Source organism: Nicotiana tomentosiformis, chromosome 11 (assembly GCF_000390325.3).
Source record: "Nicotiana tomentosiformis chromosome 11, ASM39032v3, whole genome shotgun sequence".
Taxonomy (NCBI): domain Eukaryota; kingdom Viridiplantae; phylum Streptophyta; class Magnoliopsida; order Solanales; family Solanaceae; genus Nicotiana; species Nicotiana tomentosiformis.
Window position 1 is genome coordinate 120593775 of NC_090822.1, and position 20014 is coordinate 120613788.

The 20014-nt window shown below is 35.2% G+C and overlaps 3 protein-coding genes across 5 annotated transcripts; all 3 read left to right on the forward strand.

Annotated features, from left to right (window-relative positions):
• Window positions 1-9140: 9140 nt before the first annotated feature.
• Window positions 9141-11519, forward strand: LOC138891345 (uncharacterized). The gene has a single exon (XM_009592854.4). The coding sequence runs from the start codon at window positions 9381-9383 to the stop codon at window positions 11292-11294; it is 1914 nt and encodes a 637-aa protein (XP_009591149.1). The 5' UTR covers window positions 9141-9380; the 3' UTR covers window positions 11295-11519.
• A 784-nt stretch (window positions 11520-12303) lies between these two features.
• Window positions 12304-12618, forward strand: LOC138902094 (probable pectin methylesterase CGR3). The gene has a single exon (XM_070189904.1). It carries the CDS (start codon window positions 12304-12306, stop codon window positions 12616-12618), a length of 315 nt encoding a protein of 104 aa, XP_070046005.1.
• Window positions 12619-14416: 1798 nt separating this feature from the next.
• LOC104088185 (uncharacterized) lies at window positions 14417-19386 on the forward strand. 3 transcript variants are annotated; one of them, XM_070187954.1, is made up of 5 exons: window positions 14417-16393; window positions 16777-17790; window positions 17871-18564; window positions 18652-18770; window positions 18853-19386. In XM_070187954.1, exon 2 carries the CDS (start codon window positions 16784-16786, stop codon window positions 17759-17761), a length of 978 nt encoding a protein of 325 aa, XP_070044055.1. In that variant the 5' UTR covers window positions 14417-16393; window positions 16777-16783; the 3' UTR covers window positions 17762-17790; window positions 17871-18564; window positions 18652-18770; window positions 18853-19386. The 3 variants fall into 3 exon arrangements, with proteins under 3 accessions (XP_070044055.1, XP_070044057.1, XP_070044056.1); XM_070187956.1 differs by having other exon boundaries at window positions 16944-17790; XM_070187955.1 differs by having other exon boundaries at window positions 14417-17790.
• The last annotated feature ends 628 nt before the right edge of the window (window positions 19387-20014 follow it).

Consider the following 20014-nt stretch of genomic DNA (forward strand, 5'->3'; position numbering starts at 1 on the left):
TCTCGAATATAAATACGGACGTCTCCGTACCGATCCGCAAGACTCTACTTGTCACGACCCGAAATTTCCACCTTCGAACCGTGATGGCGCCTAACATTTTACTTGATAGACAAGCCAACATTAGAATAATATTATCCATTTTTTAAAACAATTTTAAATTTATTAATAACAAGGAAGTAAATGCGGAAGCAATTTTGAAATAATCCATAAAAACAATGGTGTCTAAATACCATCCCAGAATTGGTGTCATAAGTGCACGAGCTTCTAGAATAAATACAAATAAAGGTCTGAATAAAATAAAGTTGTCTGGGAATAAATACACAGCTAAAGTAAAATATACGGGAACTTCAGAACTGCGGACGCCATGCAGTTATACCTCAAGTCTCCTCTGGTAGCTGAAATCCGAGCAAGCTATGGTACGTCGCAGGGACCAACTCTAAAATCTGCACAAGAAGTGCAGAGCGTAGTATCAGTACAACCAACCCCATGTACTAGTAAGTGCAGAGCCTAACCTCAACGAAGTAGTGATGAGGCTAAGGCGGTTCACTTACATTAACCTGTACGCAATATTAATAACAACAACAAATAATAGAAATAATTCAGGTAACTCATTTATAATAATTGAAGCCAACTCAGCAATCATAATCCATTATTATTTCAACCAATTCTATTGCAGCGTGCAACCCGCTCTCACAATATATTCACATTCAATTCTATTGCAGCGTGCAACCCGCTCTCCCAATATTTTCCTTTTAATCAAGTTTGTCATATATTTATTTCAATCATATATATATATATATATAGACTTTTAAATAAATATATATAAACTTTTAAATAAGTCTGTTGGGGCGTGCAATCCGATCCCCCAATATTGACTTTTAATAAGTCTGTTGCGGCGTGCAACCCGATCCTCCAATATTAACTTTTTAATAAGTCTGTTGCCGCGTGCAATCCAATCCTTCAATATTAACTTTTTAATAAGTCTGTTGCGGCTTATAACCTGATCCTCTAATATTAACTTTTTAATAAGTCTGTTGCGACATGCAACCCGATCCTCCAATATTGACTTTTAATAAGTCTGTTGCGGCGTGCAACCTGATCCTCCAATATATCCATTTCAATCAATTCTTATAGAAAAAATTTCTCCAATAAATGCAATAATTAATATAAAATTATATAACAACAAGCATACAATAATTATAATTTAATTATAAAATAAAAATGACAAATAGCAAATTATTATAGAAATCAGGGAGAAAATAGGCAGTTTAGTATTTAATATGCTAAATGCCAAATAACAATTAAAACACATAATTCAAATAGCATGTAACAATTAATGCAGGAATTCAAGAATTAATATTTGACAAAGAATAAGAGAGAAATAATTATTATAATAATTAATTTATGATTAAAAATAATTTATGATTTTTCAAGTAAGCAGACAACAATTAATTCGACGACGTATAGACACTCGTCACCTCGCCTACACGTCGTTCATATGCAATTCACATAATAAATAATTTAAGGGTTCTATTCCCTCAAGTCAAGGTTAACCCCAACACTTACCTCGCTTTGTAATTCCAATCAATTATTCAACCACAACTTTTCCTTTTAATTTTGTCTCCGAAAGCTTCAAATCTATTCACAAACAATTCGACATATTCAATACTAATCATAGGAATTAATTCCATATGAATTTACAAATTTTTCGGATAAAAAATCGAAATTTATTAAAATATTTGATAGTGGAAGCCACATTTCAAATCCCGAAAAAACTCGCTAAATCCGAATACCCGTTCCACTACGAGTTCAACCATACAAAAATTGTCCAATTCCGATATCAAATGGACCTTCAAATCTTAACTTTTCGTTTTTGAAAGATTTTATAAAAATTTGATTTTTTTTCCATCTAAATCCGAAATAAATGATGAATATAGACATGGATTTGTGAAATATAATCACTTTTGGTTATAGAACACTTACCCAATTCAAAGTCGTGAAAATCCCCCTTGAAATAACCCAAATCCGAGACTTGAAATTCAAAAATGAGTAAAAATGGCTAAGACCCGATTTTATGTATTCTGCCCAGCATTTTCGCATCTGCGGGCTATATTTTCGCACATGCGGTCACGCATTTGCAAGAAAAATCTCGCATTTGCGAATTAGGGCTACCAGGCGAGGTTTCGCATCTACGGACATTTCTATCACACTTGCGACGTCGCAGAAGCGACCAAACGACCGCAGAAGCGATTCAGCCTTCGCAGAAGCGGTCGCGCATTTGCGCCCCGATTTCTCTGCAGAAGCGATGCAACTGGCCAGTGCCCAGGTCGCAGAAGCGACCAGCTTCTCGCAGATGCGGTTGCGCACCTGCGATCACCATTACGCACGTTCAATTACACCAGGTTCTGTCAAGAACCTGCTACTTTCAACATGCTCTAAACAATCCGAATTTCGTCCGAAACTCACCCGAGCCCCTCGGGACCTTATCCAAATATCTCAACAAGTCCCGTAACATAGTACGGACTTACTCGGGGTCTCAATCACATCAAATAACATCGAAATTGTAATTCACACCTCGATTCAGACTTTGAGTTTTAAACTTTTCAATTTGCAAATTTTGTGCCAAAACATATTAAATGAATCCGGAATGACTTCAAATTTGGCACACAAGTCATAAATGATATAACGGAGCTATTCAAATTTCCAGAATTGGATTCCGGCTCCGATATCAAAAAGTCAACCCCGTGGTCATACTTGAAAATCTTTAGCCTTTAAATTACTAGTTTCCGTTAAATGATCATAACTTGAGCTAGAGACCTCCAAATTAAATTTCGGGCATACGCCCAAGTCTCAAATCACGATACGTAGCTACCGGAACTATCAAAATACTGATCCGGGTCCGTTGCTAAAAATGTTGAACAAAGTCAACTCAGTTGAGTTTTAAAGCTCTATTTCACATTTTAATCTATTTTTTACATGAAAACTTTCCGGATAATTTTACGGACTGCGCACGTAAGCCGAGGAATGGTAAATGGTGCTTTTTGAGGTCTTAAAATATAGAATTACTTATTAAATTTAAAGATGATATTTTGGGTCATCACACTACTAAACCTGCTTATGACTCGTAACACCTATGAACCTAGAGCTCTAATACCAACTTTTCACGACCCCATTTTCCCACCTTGGGATGTCGTGATATCACCTAATATCTAAAATTAGGTAAGCCTAACACATGAAGAGGATTAACATAAATTAACCAACTAAACTACAATATAATAATTAATAACTAAAATAACATAGCTGAACCAACATCAGTTACATAACCCCAAAACCGGTAGTACAAGTCATAAGTTTTTTTAAGAGTAACTAGAAATAACAAGTACATCACTGTCCCAGAATAATAATAGACAACGGAAATAAATACAACAGAAGGTGACTTCGGGGCCTGCAAACGCCGAGCAGGTATACCTTGAAGTCTCCAGTCGCACAGACATAAGTCTCAAAACCAACTCGATCATAAGTACCTGGATCTGCACAAAAATGTGTAGAACCGTAGCATGAGTACACCACGGCGGTACCCAGTAAGTATCAAGCCAAACCTCGGTAAAGTAGTGACGAGGCCAGGTCAAGACACCTACTAGACATGTAAACTTGTGCAGGATATAACATAAAACTAACAATGGAAAGAACATCAATGTAAGACCAGCAACAGAAAGATTACAAATTTACAATCAATAGTGAAAATAATGGAACCACGAATGGCAACAAAAAATAACCAGGTAATAAAGCAACAACATAGTTAGAATACAGACGAAATAGGAATGAATTCAAGTAAGGGGAACCGATGACAACTCAATAAATCAAATCGTTCCTAATGCACGAATTATAACAAGAATTACCTGAGGTACCACTCCTTGTAGTCTCAAATCATAAGTCACAATCTCCAAATCTTACACGTATGTCACCCCGTGCCCACATTTTCCAAATCACTTTCGCATGGCAAAATCCATGTGCTACCATGTACTTCGCACCCGTGTCAAATAAAAATTTAAGATGATCAAGGGATAAATTTAAATATAATAAAATACAAATTTCAAACATGAATAGAGTAATACGTCAAATGAGATATTAAATTTATTTAAAGATTTAAATAAAGGAGAGGTTATGCAAATAGATTGTCAGATGAACTTAGTTTAGAAATAAATGAGATGAAGTACAAATATCGTATTTAAACAAAGTAAAATATCAGTTAAATTTAATGAGTTAAATATAGAATTTGTTAGACTAAAACATGATAACAATATTTAAGTAAATTACACAACAATAAGGTGATAAGTAGAATTTGATAACCCAATTAAAGTAAAAATGTGATAACCATTTAAATTAGTAAAGCGCCGAATGAGATACGAGTTTTATTTTTGAAAGACACATAAGTGAAACACCTTAAGAATTCTTTTATTTAAATCCACTAAATTATCAACAACTCAATTGGATATAAGATAATGACCCCGTGCACATAAATTCACCTTGACAATTAATTTATCAAGAAATAACGGAGGCACAAATTGGTATGTTGAAGCAACTCAATAAATCTCGTAGAATGCATGATTCACACGAGAAGTCAATATCGTTCCATTATTAGAATACTGACGGTAAACCAAATACGATCAAAATACAATTAAGTGATTTAAGAAACAACAATAACCGTCCCTACATAAAATGTACCATGAGAATCACAACCGGGAATGACCTTAATGTCATAACATATACATCCGTTACGGCGTGAAATCCGATCCCACACAATAATAACAATATCAGTTGCAGTGTGCAACCCGATCCCACCATATCATCATTTATTAATATCATAATCCTCCCTTATTCCACCATATCATCATTATCAATATCGTTGCGGCGTGCAACCATCTCCCCAACCAACATGAATTAAGCAAACAAATTACAACCAACTATGACATGTCACAAAATCAACACAATGACGAAGCTACAGAAAGAATTCACAATGGATGAAGAGGTTACACGATAACTCATAAAATCAAATAGCAAGAAATGACGATTCATAAATCAAGACTCGATTTTCGAGATCCAATTAACAATGAATGCATGTGACAGATAAGGCATGTGTTCGACAAGTAATTGTAATTAACAATTAAAACATATAAGGGTGAACTTGACAAACGAAAGATAGAACATGTACTAACAACTTCAAGTAAAGCATGTAAGGGCAAACCTAACAACAAAAGATATAATATGAAACGATAACTTCAATTAAATGCATGAAAGAAACCTAATAGTCTAAATCAGTCAAATACCACATATAAGCCCGTGTACACACTCGTCACCTCGTGTACACGCCTTTCACATAACAAATAGTACCATCAATCCAAAACCTAAGGGATAGTTTCCCCCACACAAAGTTAGGCAAGACACTTATCTCAATTTGGCCAAATCAATACTCAAATTAGCTTTTCCTTTACAATTTCACATCCGCTCGGCTCAATCTAGCCAAAGACGACTTAAATACATCAAATAATGCAAGAGAAAATAATTTCAATTAACAAAGCTATGATCTTTATACAATTTCCAAATAGTCAACTCCGGACGTGCCCGGTCGAAACCAGGGTCCAAGGGTAGGTCTTGACTACCCATAACCCCACGAGTTCATATATGTATTTTATTTTCAAATCCGAGTCCAATTCGACTCTAAAATCTCAAATTTTTATTTTTCAAAACTTTGACAAAAATCCCCAAATTTACTCTTAGATTCCATGAATTTGATGTTAAATCTAATATATAATCATAAAATATAAATAAAGATGATAAAAATCACCTACCCAATAGTTTGGTATGAAAACAATCTCTTCACAAGATCGCCTCCTACCGAGTCTAGGGTTCAAAATATGTTAAAATAAAGTTAAGTCCCGAAATAAAAGTCCTTCTACCAGTCTCAAATGTCGCATTTGCGACATGAGGTTTGCAAATGCGACAATGGCGTCGCAAAAAGAGAAGCCTGACCAACTCTGTCTAAGTCACAAATGCGACACAAGTCTCGCAAAAGTGAGCTCAGAGTCGTCGCAAAAGCAACAGTTTGTGTCGCAAATACGGAAGGTGCCTAATCGCAAATGCGATAAAATTGTTCGCAAATCCGAACTCCTCTGTCCTAGACCATCGTCGCAAAAACGAGAATGATCTTGCAAATGCAGACATCGCAAATGTGATATAAACCTTGCAAATGTGAGAATAGAGACTACCAACAAATTTGAACCTTCTTCCAAACACTCTGAAACGCGTCTGAAACTCATCCGAGCCATCGGGGCTCTAAACTAAATATCCACACAAGTCTAAAAACATAACACGAACTCGCTAGTACAATCAAAACATCAAAATAACATCTAGAATCGCGAATCGTACGCCAAAACGCATGAAAATTACAATGAACTTCAAGAACTTCTAGAATTGCAACCAATATTCCGAACCACATCAAATCAATTCTAAATGACACTAAAGTTTGCAGGCAAGTTTCAAGACGAAACATACCAATTCCAAGTCCCGAAATCAAATTTAAACCCGATAGCCTTAAAGTCAAACCATGGTTAAACTTAGAAAAATTTCGAACTTTTAAATTACTAACTTTCGCCAAATGGTGCCAAAACCTTCTAGAAACATCCAAATGTAAATCCGGGCATACGCCCAAGTCCAAAATCACCATCCGGACCTACCAAAACCATCAAAATACTGATCCGAAGTCAAATACTCAAAAATCAAACTTGGTCAATTCTTTCAACTTCAAGCTTATCAAGTGAGAGTTACTAACCGAACATACTCCAATTCAAGCCAAAACGATTTACGGACCTCCAATTCAATAATCGGACATACTCCTAAGTCCAAAATTACCATACGAAGCTATCAAAACCATCAAAACTCCATTCAGGAGTCGTTTACTCATAAGTCAACATCCGGTCAACTCTTTCAACTTAAGCTTCCAACCTTGGGACTAAGTGTCCCAATTCATTTCGAAATATCCCCAGAACCAAATCAACTACCCCAGTAAGTCACATAACTATGAATGAACATAGAATAAGCAATAAATAAGGAAGCATGGCTACAATACTCAAAATGACTGGCCAGGTTATTAGAGATGTATACATGGATATACATATGATACACATTTGATACAAATATGATACATATGTGAAACACAAATAATACATAGTGTGATACACATATCATTTTTTTTTATGTTTCATCTTCTACTTTGAATTTTCAATTCAAACCACCTCAAAACTTCACCAAATCATCCCAAAAATTGAGATTCAAACTTCTTAAGATGTACCCAATCGATTTTAATAATACCCACTCAAAGAAAGCAAAGATTTGATCTTTTTTTGGTTACAAATAGCTAATTGGCTAATATTGGTAACATTGACTAATATTAGTAATATTTAATGAATTGATCAATTTTTGTAATAAGCTACTTATAAATAGATATAAATGGCAGTTTCTCTATTTTTTTTTTCAAACAAATACTTTTTTCAAAGTTGAGGTGTTTGGCCAAGTTTCTTGGAAGAAAAAAGTGCTTTTGAATAGAAGCACAATAAGTTTTTGAGTTGAAAGCATATTTTCGAAAAACGCTTTAAAAAAATATATACTTAGAAGCAGTTCCTAAAAATTTGATCAAACATTAATTGTTACTATTCAAAAGTATTTTTCAAATTGATAAGACAAACATAAACTATTTTTCTACTTTTCAAAAAAACTTGTTTGTAAAAAGTATTTCAAGCCCGACCCGTTTAACAATTGGTCCGATTATCCTCTTTCCATTTGCATCATCTAAGCTCTCCTCTTCCTCTCTACGATCTCTACAACGAGAAAAGCTCAACTACAATTCGCTGCAATGACGGCTCCATAAAATTAGTGGCCTAAAGCGAAATTTAATAAGAGACCTTATACCTTTTTATTAGTATATATACACACACACATACAAAAAAAAGATAGTGTTGCCATTTGTTCATACTTGTTATTTATAGTATAACATGCTTAAATGATAAAACCTTTAACTTCACATAGTAGTTTTATCATTTATATTAGTAAGAGGTAACTTAAATAAATTGATGTAAGACATGTATTTTCAACATGTTACCTTTGATTTTGTTGTAAAAAATATATTTACTAATTTGAAGATCTAAGTAATTTAATTCAAAGTTCTAAAATATTTTTAATGTTAAAGAGTAGATAATCTTTCTTTCTTTCTTTCTTTTGTCCAAGGTTTATTGTACTTTTTTTTCAAACTTTAATATTGTTTAACTTGAAATAAAATCATAACATTCATTATTAAAAAATTTTGGGGACCTCATCCCCCTGCTATTCTCAATCAAATTTTATAGAATCTCAATTAAGATAAGACAACACCCTGCTATTCTCAATCAAATTTTATAGAATCTCAATTAAGATAAGACAACAATCAGTGAATGTGTTATTTGGTCACCAAATGTGAATGAAGCTGTTGAATAACACGTTCATGGGCAGTGGTCTTCAAATAATTGTTGATCATTAATAAGGGCGGCTCAACGGAACTGGTGGCTTAAAACTAAAATATATTAAAAGACCCTAAAATTTCTTTCATAATATCCATATAATATTGAGTCAAAAAAAAATAGTGAGAGAACAACATATAATATGTGGGTTAGACGTAAGTCATATGGTATTGAACTTCCTATAAAAAATATAGCATTAAACGAAAATGGTAAAAGAATTGAGCATATTATCGATCGTGTTTTGAACCTTACGATACTTGTCTCTAGGATTTCTTAGTTTAAAAAATGAGACACAAAAGATCTTGATTACTAATATGAGGATCTATCAAATGTGACAAAAGGAATAGCTAATTTAGAGAATTTGATTTGAAATTAGAAAGTAAAATAGTAAAAAATATGAAAAAAGAAAGAAAAATAGAATTGATGAGAAGATAAATACATTATTTAATTTAATGAGAGAAAAGTTTTATCCTATTAAGTCATCCATTCCTATATCTACCAAATTTAAATAAATATTAGAATTTAAAATATTTTATCAATAATTGTATAAATATAAATTACATATATTATATAATGATATAGTAGTACTTTATATTTTTGGGGCCTTAATTATTTGGGGACTAAGGCAAGAGGTTCACTTGCCTTACGCTAGAGCCGCCCTTGATTCTCTGCACTTCTCTTCTCAAGTAAGTGAATCTTTGTCAAATTGCAGGTTGAAACATGATCTAGAATATCAGATTTTTCTTGAGAAAACACACACAACACACACACATACAGAACTTTCAATTCTATAGAATTTACCAAGATCTGATTTAAAGATCAGCCCCCAAAATGTCTTGTTTGGCACTTTCCCTTCAACCCACAAATGGGCATGACATCCTACTCCAAACCCGTGAATGGTTCCCTCCTTCTCGTGCCCTAATGGCCCTTTCCGCTTTTCGCCGAACCCGCCTTGCCTTTTCCAAACAAGTCCACCCACCCACCCCCTCCGACTCTTCTTCTGATCCTTCTATGTCCCTTGGTGATGATCCGCTCGCTGCTTCTTCGGGTCAAGTTATTGTTGGTGTCGAATCCAGGTACCGTGTTGTATACCGCCTTGTTAACTCGATTTATGTCCTTGCTATTACCACTGCTGATGATAATAACGACAAAGAAATGGTTGTTAATAATGTGTTTGAGTGTATTAGTATTGTGAATCAAGCTGTTTCTGTGGTGGTTACTGCATGCCGGGGTGTTGATGTCACTCCGGAGAAGTTAGCTAAGAAGTACGCAGAGATATATATGGCTTTGGATATTGTGTTAAGAGGAGTTAGTAATATTAGGCTGGCTGCTATGTTGGCGTCTATGCACGGGGAGAGTATTGCCAAGATGGTGCATTCTGCTATTCATACGGAGAATAAGATCAGGGGAGCTGATAGTTGGGTGAATGTGGAGGCTCATGCGTTGGAACAAGAAGGTGGAGTGGAATCGTTCTCAAAAGTCTTGTTTGAGTTGCCTCAGGAGACGTTGGAGGCGGGTGATGAGGTGGCAGCATCGTTGGCGATTACGGGTGGAGAAAAGGAGGAGGAGAAAATTGAGGAGATTGAGGGGGAGAAAGATCCATTTGCTGCAAGTGATATGATTAATAAGCCGGAGTCTTTGGTGGGTGATTTTAAGAAGGATAAGGATAAGGATAGTTCGGATGTATCGAAAGCATTGGCAGGGCTTGAGGTGACTACCTTGCCACCTGCTGCAGCTACCCAGTCAACCCATATTGGTGTGGAAGGGTTTGAAGGGGATTATGGTGGGATAGAGTTTAGTATTGACGGATCAACTCTGCAGCAGGATTTTGAAGGGATTAATGATGCTTGGGGTGGTGGATTAGATGCTTCAGAGTATGTGGGAACGAAAAAGGTGAAGAAAGATCAGGGTCTTGGTGGGCTTGAGTTACTGGAGACTAGTGAACCACCTAAAGCTGCAGCTGGAGCTGCTACTGATGGTGGTGCTGGGAAAAAACTTGAGGATATTTTGGTGAAGAAAATGAATGGTCCAGAAATGTTCATCACCGAGGAGATCAGTGCGGAGTTCAGAGAATCGTTGCTCGCTAGGGTTGGGTTGATGGGCGTTGTTTTCTTAAGAACACTGCCCCCGAAGTCTTCTGATGATAAGGAAACTGAGTTTTCCTTCAAGGTTGAAGGCACCGCTGGTGTTAAGAGGTTTGTCATGCAAAACTCTCATGTGAGCAGCCTTGGAAATGGTTTGTTTCATGTGAAGACAGCACCTTCAAATGAGCCTATACCTATTATTAAGTACAGTTTGCTGCCGCGTTTAACTCCATTGCCTTTGAGGATTCGACTTGTTAAGCGTCTTAGTGGGACATTACTTTCTGTAATGCTGCAGTACGTTGCAAATCCTGATCTTCCAGTTCCATTAACCAATGTAACCTTTGTCCTGAAATTGCCAGTAGACCCCACATTATTGAAAGTTACACCCAAAGCTGTATTGAACCGGTCTGAGAGAGAACTGAAATGGCATGTTGATGAGATCCCACTCAAGGGTCATCCTGGTAAGCTGAGGGCGAGGTTCCCTATAGATATTAATGATGATGATGGTGGGGAAGAGCTAGTGCTTTTTGGTTACGTAAAGTTCTCATCCCAAGGGCCTAGATCTTTGTCTGGCATTTCTCTGCAGCCAGCTATAGAGGGCAAGGCCGATTTTTATGAGGTTGATCACAGGTATTCAAGTGGAGTTTACACATGCAATTAAGCATCAAAGATTTTTTATTTGTTGGTTTCAAAATTGTGTTTTTTGCTTTCTATCTTCTCGACATGGTATGAGATGTCAAAGTATTTGCAGCTTTCTTTGAATGTATTAGAATGTAATCTAGGTGATCTTTTCTTTTGAGGAATTCTTGTGTTTAAATCTTCTCAGTCGTTCTCTTTATGTAATGGTATGTGGTCCAAATAAAATGTTTTGTTTTCTGGGTCTTAACATCCGTACCTTCTCTTGTTTGTGAGAGAAATTCTGGAACATTTTGTCCTGGGAATCATCATAAGCAATCTGTCACATTTGTTGCTTTCTTCATATAAATGTAGAAGTGTTGTTTCATGGCTGTGGTTATCTTGGACCTTATATGCAAAGGGTGATTCATTCACTGCACTGCCTGAGAACTTTTTGAAGAAATTCTGGTGATTAAACAATCCACTCTATTTGTCATCAGTAGAAGTGTCGTTCGGTTGCAGAAACTTATGTTTGCACCATACTTATTTGGATCTTGGCTTATGGAGTTGTTTTTCTTGAAATCAGTAAATATTTTTGATCTATTGCTATTGGCTCCAATGTTGTGTCCTCCCTGTACTTAAAGTCACGGAATGTGGATAGGACTAGGGATACATTGTTGGTCCGAAATTCAGATTGAATCTGTACAATCTGCAATGTATTTAAATAGTTAAAATAAATCATATTAGCCATTAATGAAACTCCCATTTGTCCACAAAAGAAGAGTCCGGCAAAACCAAGCATTGAACCTGTGGATGTGCATCAATCCCTTGAAAAAGGTTCTCCGTCCCTCCTCGTCTACAGGCACTAAAATTGACACCTAGAGACAATTTTTCCACACCTTTGTACTTTGCATTTGCAGTAAACTCTCGGTCAAGTTCCCTGGTTCAGTGAATGCCCTTCTACAAGGACACGTTTAGGTTGTGTTTGAAGTACAGCTGAGCTTCAAAGAGCATTATCTGTACTGAAGAAAGCATACAGTGATAATATGCGAAAAATGTTGCATGTAGGCCCTGAGTCTTGTTCAGCGGTGTCTAAACTATTAAAAGAAGAGGATACTGAAGCTTGGGGCTTTGAACCATATGGTTTAGATGAAACTGATAGCAACTGCAAGGCTCTTGTTCACAAAGGGATTTTGCTAGTAGCAAATATCAAGTTTTTACTTCCCTACCTTTCAAATTTCAAAATCATTCTCTCTTGTCACAGTGTTGGATGCAGCGGATTAATGATCTCCAAGATATCTAACAAGACACTTCCAGAGTTGGCAAGGGTGGCAGCTGATGGTTTAGTTATTTTACCTGGTAAATACTGATAACTTTGGTCATTACAATTTTCTTAAATAGTTCAGCTGGTACACTATTTTGGAACTGGTGATGTTCAACTGAGGTAGGGTTACTCTGGCATATTATTTACTATAAGAAGGCAGTTATTGCTGTGATGTTTGACCTTATAATAAAAACCATTTGACATGTGGCTAAAATATTTGATTGCGTTCTTAGGTTATCTTGGTCACCAAAGGTTAAAGTGGCGGAACTATCAAATTTGGCTGCCCAGTAAGTCAATGATCATTTTTTTGTATCGCTTAAGTATATTTTGATGATGGTATCTCTCTTTCTGTAGATTTAATATTCATCAACGATATATCATATTTGTTTTAAACCAGAGCTGACGCTTCCATTGCATATGCTATACTCAGACCTAATTACCAAGTTCTGTGTCGTGCATCTTGACTTGTACACCTATCACTGCAAGAAAGTGATGATACAACGGTATTTATTTAGTGACATTTGAATAAATGTTGGAAAAAAAATAATTTAATTACACCTATAAAAATGCTGTAAAAACGGCTTTTGATGCAAAATGTCAAAAACATTGTGACTTTTATATCGAATGTCATATTATTGGTCGATATTACCAACGTTTACAACTAATGTTGGATTTTTTTAATTGTTAAATGAATCATTATTTATATTTAGCACTAGAATAGAAAAACTACTGGATGCATAAATTTTATAATCAACAAAAGAGTTCGGAACAAAAAGAGGTTAAAATAATCTATTTAGGTAAGTTTAATGTTGTTTGTACAATTAGAATAAGTGAGTACTCTTCTAAAAGCAATACAAACAAAGCATAAGACCAAAAAGTCTAGAAAATTAGAACCATCAAAGGCCACTCTAGCACTCATGTGGGTTGTTTGGAGTGAGAGGAATATGAGAGCTTTTGATGGAGTAGAGAAAGATCTTGTACGCTCGAGGAGTAGCCTCTTTTCAGTTTTCCCTTATTTATTTTTGGGTGCACCCATGAAGTTCTTATTTGTATAGAAGATTGGGTGTCATTCGTAGAAAATCATGTTCTCTTGTAAGGTTTTCTACTTTTTGGTATACTCCTTGTATACGCGCATCTATTTTGCTCTTTTTAATGAAATTTATTACCTTATAGAAAAAAATGATTAGCCAAGATATTGCCACCAGAAGACACCCAATTCGTAGAAGCACCAAACCCCCGATTGAATACCAAAACCAAATAGAAGTCTATGATGCAGGTATTTCACAAATCTACTCTATCTTTTCTCAAATCCCGTCCAATTTTTCAAACTTGGTCGACTCTGGCTCCATAATGCATTCGCTCTCTACAAATTAAGTCTATCAAAGAATATGGAGAGCTTTGGACTAGTTTGGAGATTCGATTTTTTTTTTTGCTTTAAAGGTTTTAGGGCTTCCCTCATTTGAATTTCCTAAAATTGTATCTTTCTTTACTAATTAAAAATTTCAAACTACCGATGATTCTTAGTATTTTATCAAGCTTGGACTGTGCGTAAGGCGAGTGCTACTATTCCTCTAATTGAGATCCTTACTGATTGAAGAGATTTGGAACCAATAGCATTACAGATACGTAGAGATTGTTACTAAGATTTGGCGTTGGCTCTTGATTTATTCTTAAAGTAATTCTTATACTATGTTCGCACATTATGTAATTTCACGTGAATCTCTGTACATTCTATCTATCAGTCGATAGTTCGCCATTTGTTTTGCAGTTTGACGAATACATGAAATGGAGGCAACAATACTGGAATAACATTGATATAGGGTTCAAGAATCTTTGTGAGGCTTTTGCAGGTTCGAATCTATTTTCTATTTCGTTTAATAATATGGAGAGCTAATTCTTTGTTATGTAGGAGTCAGAAAAGTGTTTTTGTGTTCTAAAAGTATTTTGGAGGTTTCTTGTTTCCTAGTTAATTAGGCTCTTTATATTTGTTTGCATTCTAAAATAGATCTAGATTAAGTTAAATCAAATATTAATTTGTTATTAGTTCCGTAAAAGTTGGATTTACTCAAAATTCTATTCTGTCCTTGTTTGATTATTTTATTTTTTGGGTGTCTAGTAGTTTGATATTGCTTAGCCACCATAAAATGTTAAAAATTTTGGTTCGCAAGATTAACTTTAGAAAAAGAAATTGAATCAGGATATATTTTTTTAATCATTATTATGGACAATATCTTTTAATTCATTAGTAAAGTATGATGTAAATATGCATATGTTGTGATTTATCCTTTCTAATTTCTGAATATTATGCCTGTGTATATTTATTTTATCAATGTGTTTAGTTGATGATGAATGGCATACTTTTTTATTAACCCCCCCCCCCCCCCCCTTCTCTCTCTATATATATATTAATGAATAAGAATAGGATAAACATATTGAATAAGAATGATTCTTTATATGAGAACGGAGCCAAAGATTTTCTTCATTCTGCTTCATTAGATAGGCTTGATGCATCAAAAATCTTGTGTTCATGCCGAAAGTGTCGTAATATGAAATTTGTTCCAAAAGATTTTATTATTGAACACAATGTGGTTGATGGATTTCTAACTAGTTACAATACTTGGATTTTTCATGGCGATATATCATCTTCGTTAATGTCCTTTAATCAATTGGATAGGGGCGATGAAATATAAGACTTGTTACATGATATTTTTTGAGTTCCTCCTACAAGAGACTTTGTTGATATGGACAGTACTGATGATAGATTTGGTCGGTTAAATCAAACATAGAAGGAGGTTTGATAAGAAGACTGAAGAATTTTTTAACTTAATGAAAGAAGCTAAGCGTGATTTATAATTGGGAAGCAAATATTCATTACTTTCTTTCCTTGCTCGTTTATTACATTTAAAGTGTCTCAATGGGTAGAGCAACAATTTATTTTTCATGCTGCTAGAGTTGCTAAAAGATTTTCTGAAGGTAAAACATTGTCCAAGTCCTCTAATGTTTGCAAAGAATTTTTTTAAAAATTTAGAGCTTAAATACAAACAGATACATACGTGTCCACATTACGGTATGATCTATTGGAATGAGACAAAAGATAGAAGAGATTATAAGTTCTGCAAAGCTCCAAGAAATAAACAATTTGTAGGTGCATCAATTAGTTATAGCTCAGAAACCTCATTAAATTCCAACAAAGGTGTTTAGATGTTTTTCATTGATACCAAGACTTCAAAGGTTATTCATGTCATCTAAAACATCTACTCAAATGAGATAGCATGCTGAAGGTCACACTAGAGACATAATAATGCGAAATCTTGTTGATAATATTGCTTAGAGACAATTTGATAAATCACATCTAGATTTTGCTCGAGATCCTTAGAATGTTAGACTTGATTATCTTCATATGACTTTAGTCCATTTAAGTCTATGTCTATCTCACATAGCTTATGGCCAGTTGTCTTGGTTCCATGTAACAGTGTTATAAATAGCGCTCGCCGCAGCGCTAATAGCGTGAGGCGAGGCGAGACAGTGTCGCCACAGAGCCTCTGTTGCGTTGCGTTTCAAAATAGCGCTCTCCTCTGCCTGTGTGGCGAGAGGCGACAGTGTCGCGAGAAGTGACCATAGCGTCGCCTTTTGTTTTTTTTTTTTAAAAAAAGAAAAAAAGCAAAGACTCAACAAAAAGGGTCGCTATTAGGGCTTGACAACATAGCTTCTTCAACTTGAACAAAACAACAGAGCTTCTTTGACGTTCTGAACTCGCGAGCCATCGTCTGCCATTGTCTTCTTCTTTCAGAAGCTTGAGGTTCCAGCCATTGAAAGACCAGGTATGCTTCTTCTCTTTTCTTCTTTCTTCTTTCTTCTTTCTCCTTCTTCTCTTCTTCTTTCTATTTTTTTTCCTCTGTTTTTTGTCGAAAAGAACAGAAACAGAGGTCTGTTTTCTGCTCTATTTTTCGAGCAAAATACAGAGGTTTCTTCTTCTCTTAACAGAGGTCTGTTTTTGTGCTCTATTTTTTTTGGTTCTGTTTTGGCAAAATAACAGAGGTTGTTTCGAAACCCTGTTTTTGCAAAATAACAGAGGTTGCTTCTTCTCTTAACAAACGTTCTGGTTTTTTCAGGCCCCGTTTTGTTTGCTTTTTGCTTCAATTATTGACTTATAGAGTAGAATTAATTGCATATTGACTTGATAATTTTTTTTTCAATAAAATAGCGTTGAAATGACTTCATCCGATAGTAATAAACGAAATGATATAGCTTGGAATTATGCTATACAAGGCTCATCAAGATCCGCAATTAAATGTGTGTTTTGTGAAAAAACATATAATGGTGGGATAACTCGTCACAAGCAACATTTGATAGGTGGATTTAAAAATGTAGTACAATGTCCCCTTTGTCCGCCCGAGGTTAGGGAGGAAGTAAAAGCGTTTGTTGATAAGAAAAATGTGACAAGAACTCAAATGAATTTTGAAGCATCGATGAATCTAATTGATGAAGATGATGAAATGGATGAAGATGGTGAAATGAGACCTCCCCCCCAAACTCATAAGGTATCTTCAAATAGTTCTTGTGGGTCATCCACGACGGCACGTACAGTGACAAAAGGTCCTCTCAATCTTTATTTCTCGGCAAAACAACAAGAAAAGGGAAAAGGTGAAGAAGGTCTAGATTTAGAAGCCAAGAAGATTTTGAGGGACCGCGCCATAAGTGCCTTTGCAGCATGGATGTATGATTCAAGGCTTCCTTTCAACTGTGTTAACTACAAAACTTTTGATAAATTCATTGAGGCCGTAGGACAATATGGCCCAGGAATGAAGCCTCCTAGCTATCATGAAGTTAGAGTAACTCATCTTAAAAAAGAGGTGAAGAAGATAGACCAAATTATTGAGGAGCATAAAGTGGAATGGAACAAGTTTGGATGTTCCATTATGATGGATAAATGGACAGCACGGAATGGAAAAATGATCATAAATGTGTTGGTGAACTCTCCAAGAGGAAGTGTTTTTCTTGAATCTCACGATGCTAGCAACTCTTCTACGGATGGAAGCAAAATGTACAGCTTGTTTAGAAAGACTATTGATAAAATTGGAAAGGAAAATGTTGTACACATTGTTACAGATAATGCTAGTGAGAATGTTAGTGCGGGTAGGATGATGGACTCCATGTGCTACCCATTGTATCAACTTGATGTTTGGTGACATATTCAAGGAAAACCCATATGCTTCAGGTAACTTTAATATAGTTATTTATACTTATGTCCTATCCTATTAAGTATTAACTATAAAATTGTTATTGTTACTTTTACAGTTTTCACTAAGGCCGTCAGGGTATATTCTTACATCTGTCAGAGGCCGTTGTTGTTGAATTTGATGAGGAAATTCACAAATGAAAGAAATTTGGTGAGACCGACCAAGACTAGATTTTCAATGGCTTTCTTAACTTTGCATAGTTTTTACTTGCAAAAGAAAAACTTGAGAAAGCTAGTTCTTTCAAATGAATGGAAAGATAATAGATATGCAAAGGAAGTTGCGGGAAAGGAAACTGCCAAAGTTCTTATTTCTCCATCATTCTGGAATGACGTCGTTCGAGCTCTTAAAGTTGGTGGTCCTTTGATTAGGGTACGTCGTATGGTGGATGGGGAGAGAAAACCACCAATGGGCTATCTTTATGAAGCTATGGATAGAGCCAAAGAGACTATTGCAGCGTCATTTGAGGGAGATGCTAGAAAATATGAGAAAGTTTTTGAGATAATTGATATCAGGTGGGAGAATCAACTCCATCGACCTTTGCATGCAGCAGGCCATCTTCTGAACCCAGGATTATTTTACAAGAACACTAGAGATGAAACTTTGGCTTCAGAGGTGTGGATTGGATACCATGCATGTCTTGAGAAGTTGGTCCCTAATTCAGCGACGATAGATCAAATAGGGGAGGAGTTTGGTAGGTACTCACAAGCAGAGGGCCTGTTTGGTTTACAAGCGGCCCTTAGAGCCAGAGACAGGTAACTAACTTTAATATAGATATCCTTATAACTTTAAATTTATTTATTTGATTTATACTTATTAACTTTTAAAATATTTTTCTATAGTTGAACGGTGGAAGCAATTTGGACATCAAACTCCAAACTTGCAAAAGTTTGCCATCAAAGTACTAAGCCTAACTTGTAGTGCATCTGGATGCGAGAGAAATTGGAGCGTATTTGAGCATGTAAGAAGTAGATTTATTATATTAATATATTCTATATTGTATTATTATTAGTATCTATTAATTAATCTAAACTTATGCGCAGATTCACTCCAAGAAAAGGAATAGGCTTGAGCTATCGCGTCTCAATGATCTAGTGTATATTAAATACAATAGAACATTGAGGCGACGTTATGAAGCTCGCGATACCATTGATTCAATTTTGTTGGACAACATTGACGAGGCAAATGAATGGTTAACTGGAGCCCCCCAAAATCATGAAGATGAACAAGTGTATGGAGGAGATGATCTTGATTGGGGTACTGTTTCTATGGCAGCTGGAGTTGAGGAGAATATCTATGATCTTAGAGGGAGTTCTTCAAGTTACAAGGGAAAGGGAGTAGCAAGTTCAAGCCGGTCCCTAATTGATGAAGACTCCGAGGATGAAGAAGATGATAGCCAATATAATGCTAACATTCATGAAGTTGTAGAATTTGAAAATCTTGAAGAAGAATAGATGTTGCTTGTTTTAGACTATTAGACATTAGTTTATGAATCTACTATGAGTCTATGACTATCTATTGAGTCTTTAATTTTTGAATGATATATTTATTAATATATTATTGTTATTGAGTTTTTAGTTATATGTATATAATATTTTATGTTTTTGTATAAATTGTCGCTTCACATCAAAAAGGCGAGCAATTCGCTGCGCGCCTCTCGCCTTAGTGAAGCGGGCCCTCGTCGCTATTTGTCGCCGCACGCTATCCAAAATACTGCCATGTAATTTGCCATAATGGCTGTGCATGAAAAATATATATATATATATATATATATATATATATATATATATATATATATATATATATATATATTATACAGATACATTTTTGGATACTAAGTAAATTGAACAAGCTGCATAATTTCTTGATTAAATTAATAATTGCTAACAAGAATGTTTTGCAAAATGCAGCAGAAAACTCCAAGTATTACGGAGAAGCTATTTTGTTTGGAGAAAATGAAAGAAAGTTGAGGCCTTTAAGTTAGTTTTCCTAACTATTTATGCCAAAATTGATATATAATAGGTACTAAAAGTATATGCTATGTAAATATAGGAGTTTTAGGTTAATTTTCCTAACATTTAATATCTGAACCATACAACTTTGTGTAAACCTTATAGAAAGAAAGGTCAAATATATCATTAGATTGTGATATTCTCTTTTAGTCTATATTTTTTATGAGTCTTGATCTAGTGATCAATTAATAGG

Bases quoted from the DNA above. Each gene is read 5' to 3' on its own strand.
- LOC138891345 (XM_009592854.4), top strand. From the start codon at position 9,381: ATGTCTTGTTTGGCACTTTCCCTTCAACCCACAAATGGGCATGACATC.
- LOC138902094 (XM_070189904.1), top strand. From the start codon at position 12,304: ATGTTGCATGTAGGCCCTGAGTCTTGTTCAGCGGTGTCTAAACTATTA.
- LOC104088185 (XM_070187954.1), top strand. From the start codon at position 16,784: ATGACTTCATCCGATAGTAATAAACGAAATGATATAGCTTGGAATTAT.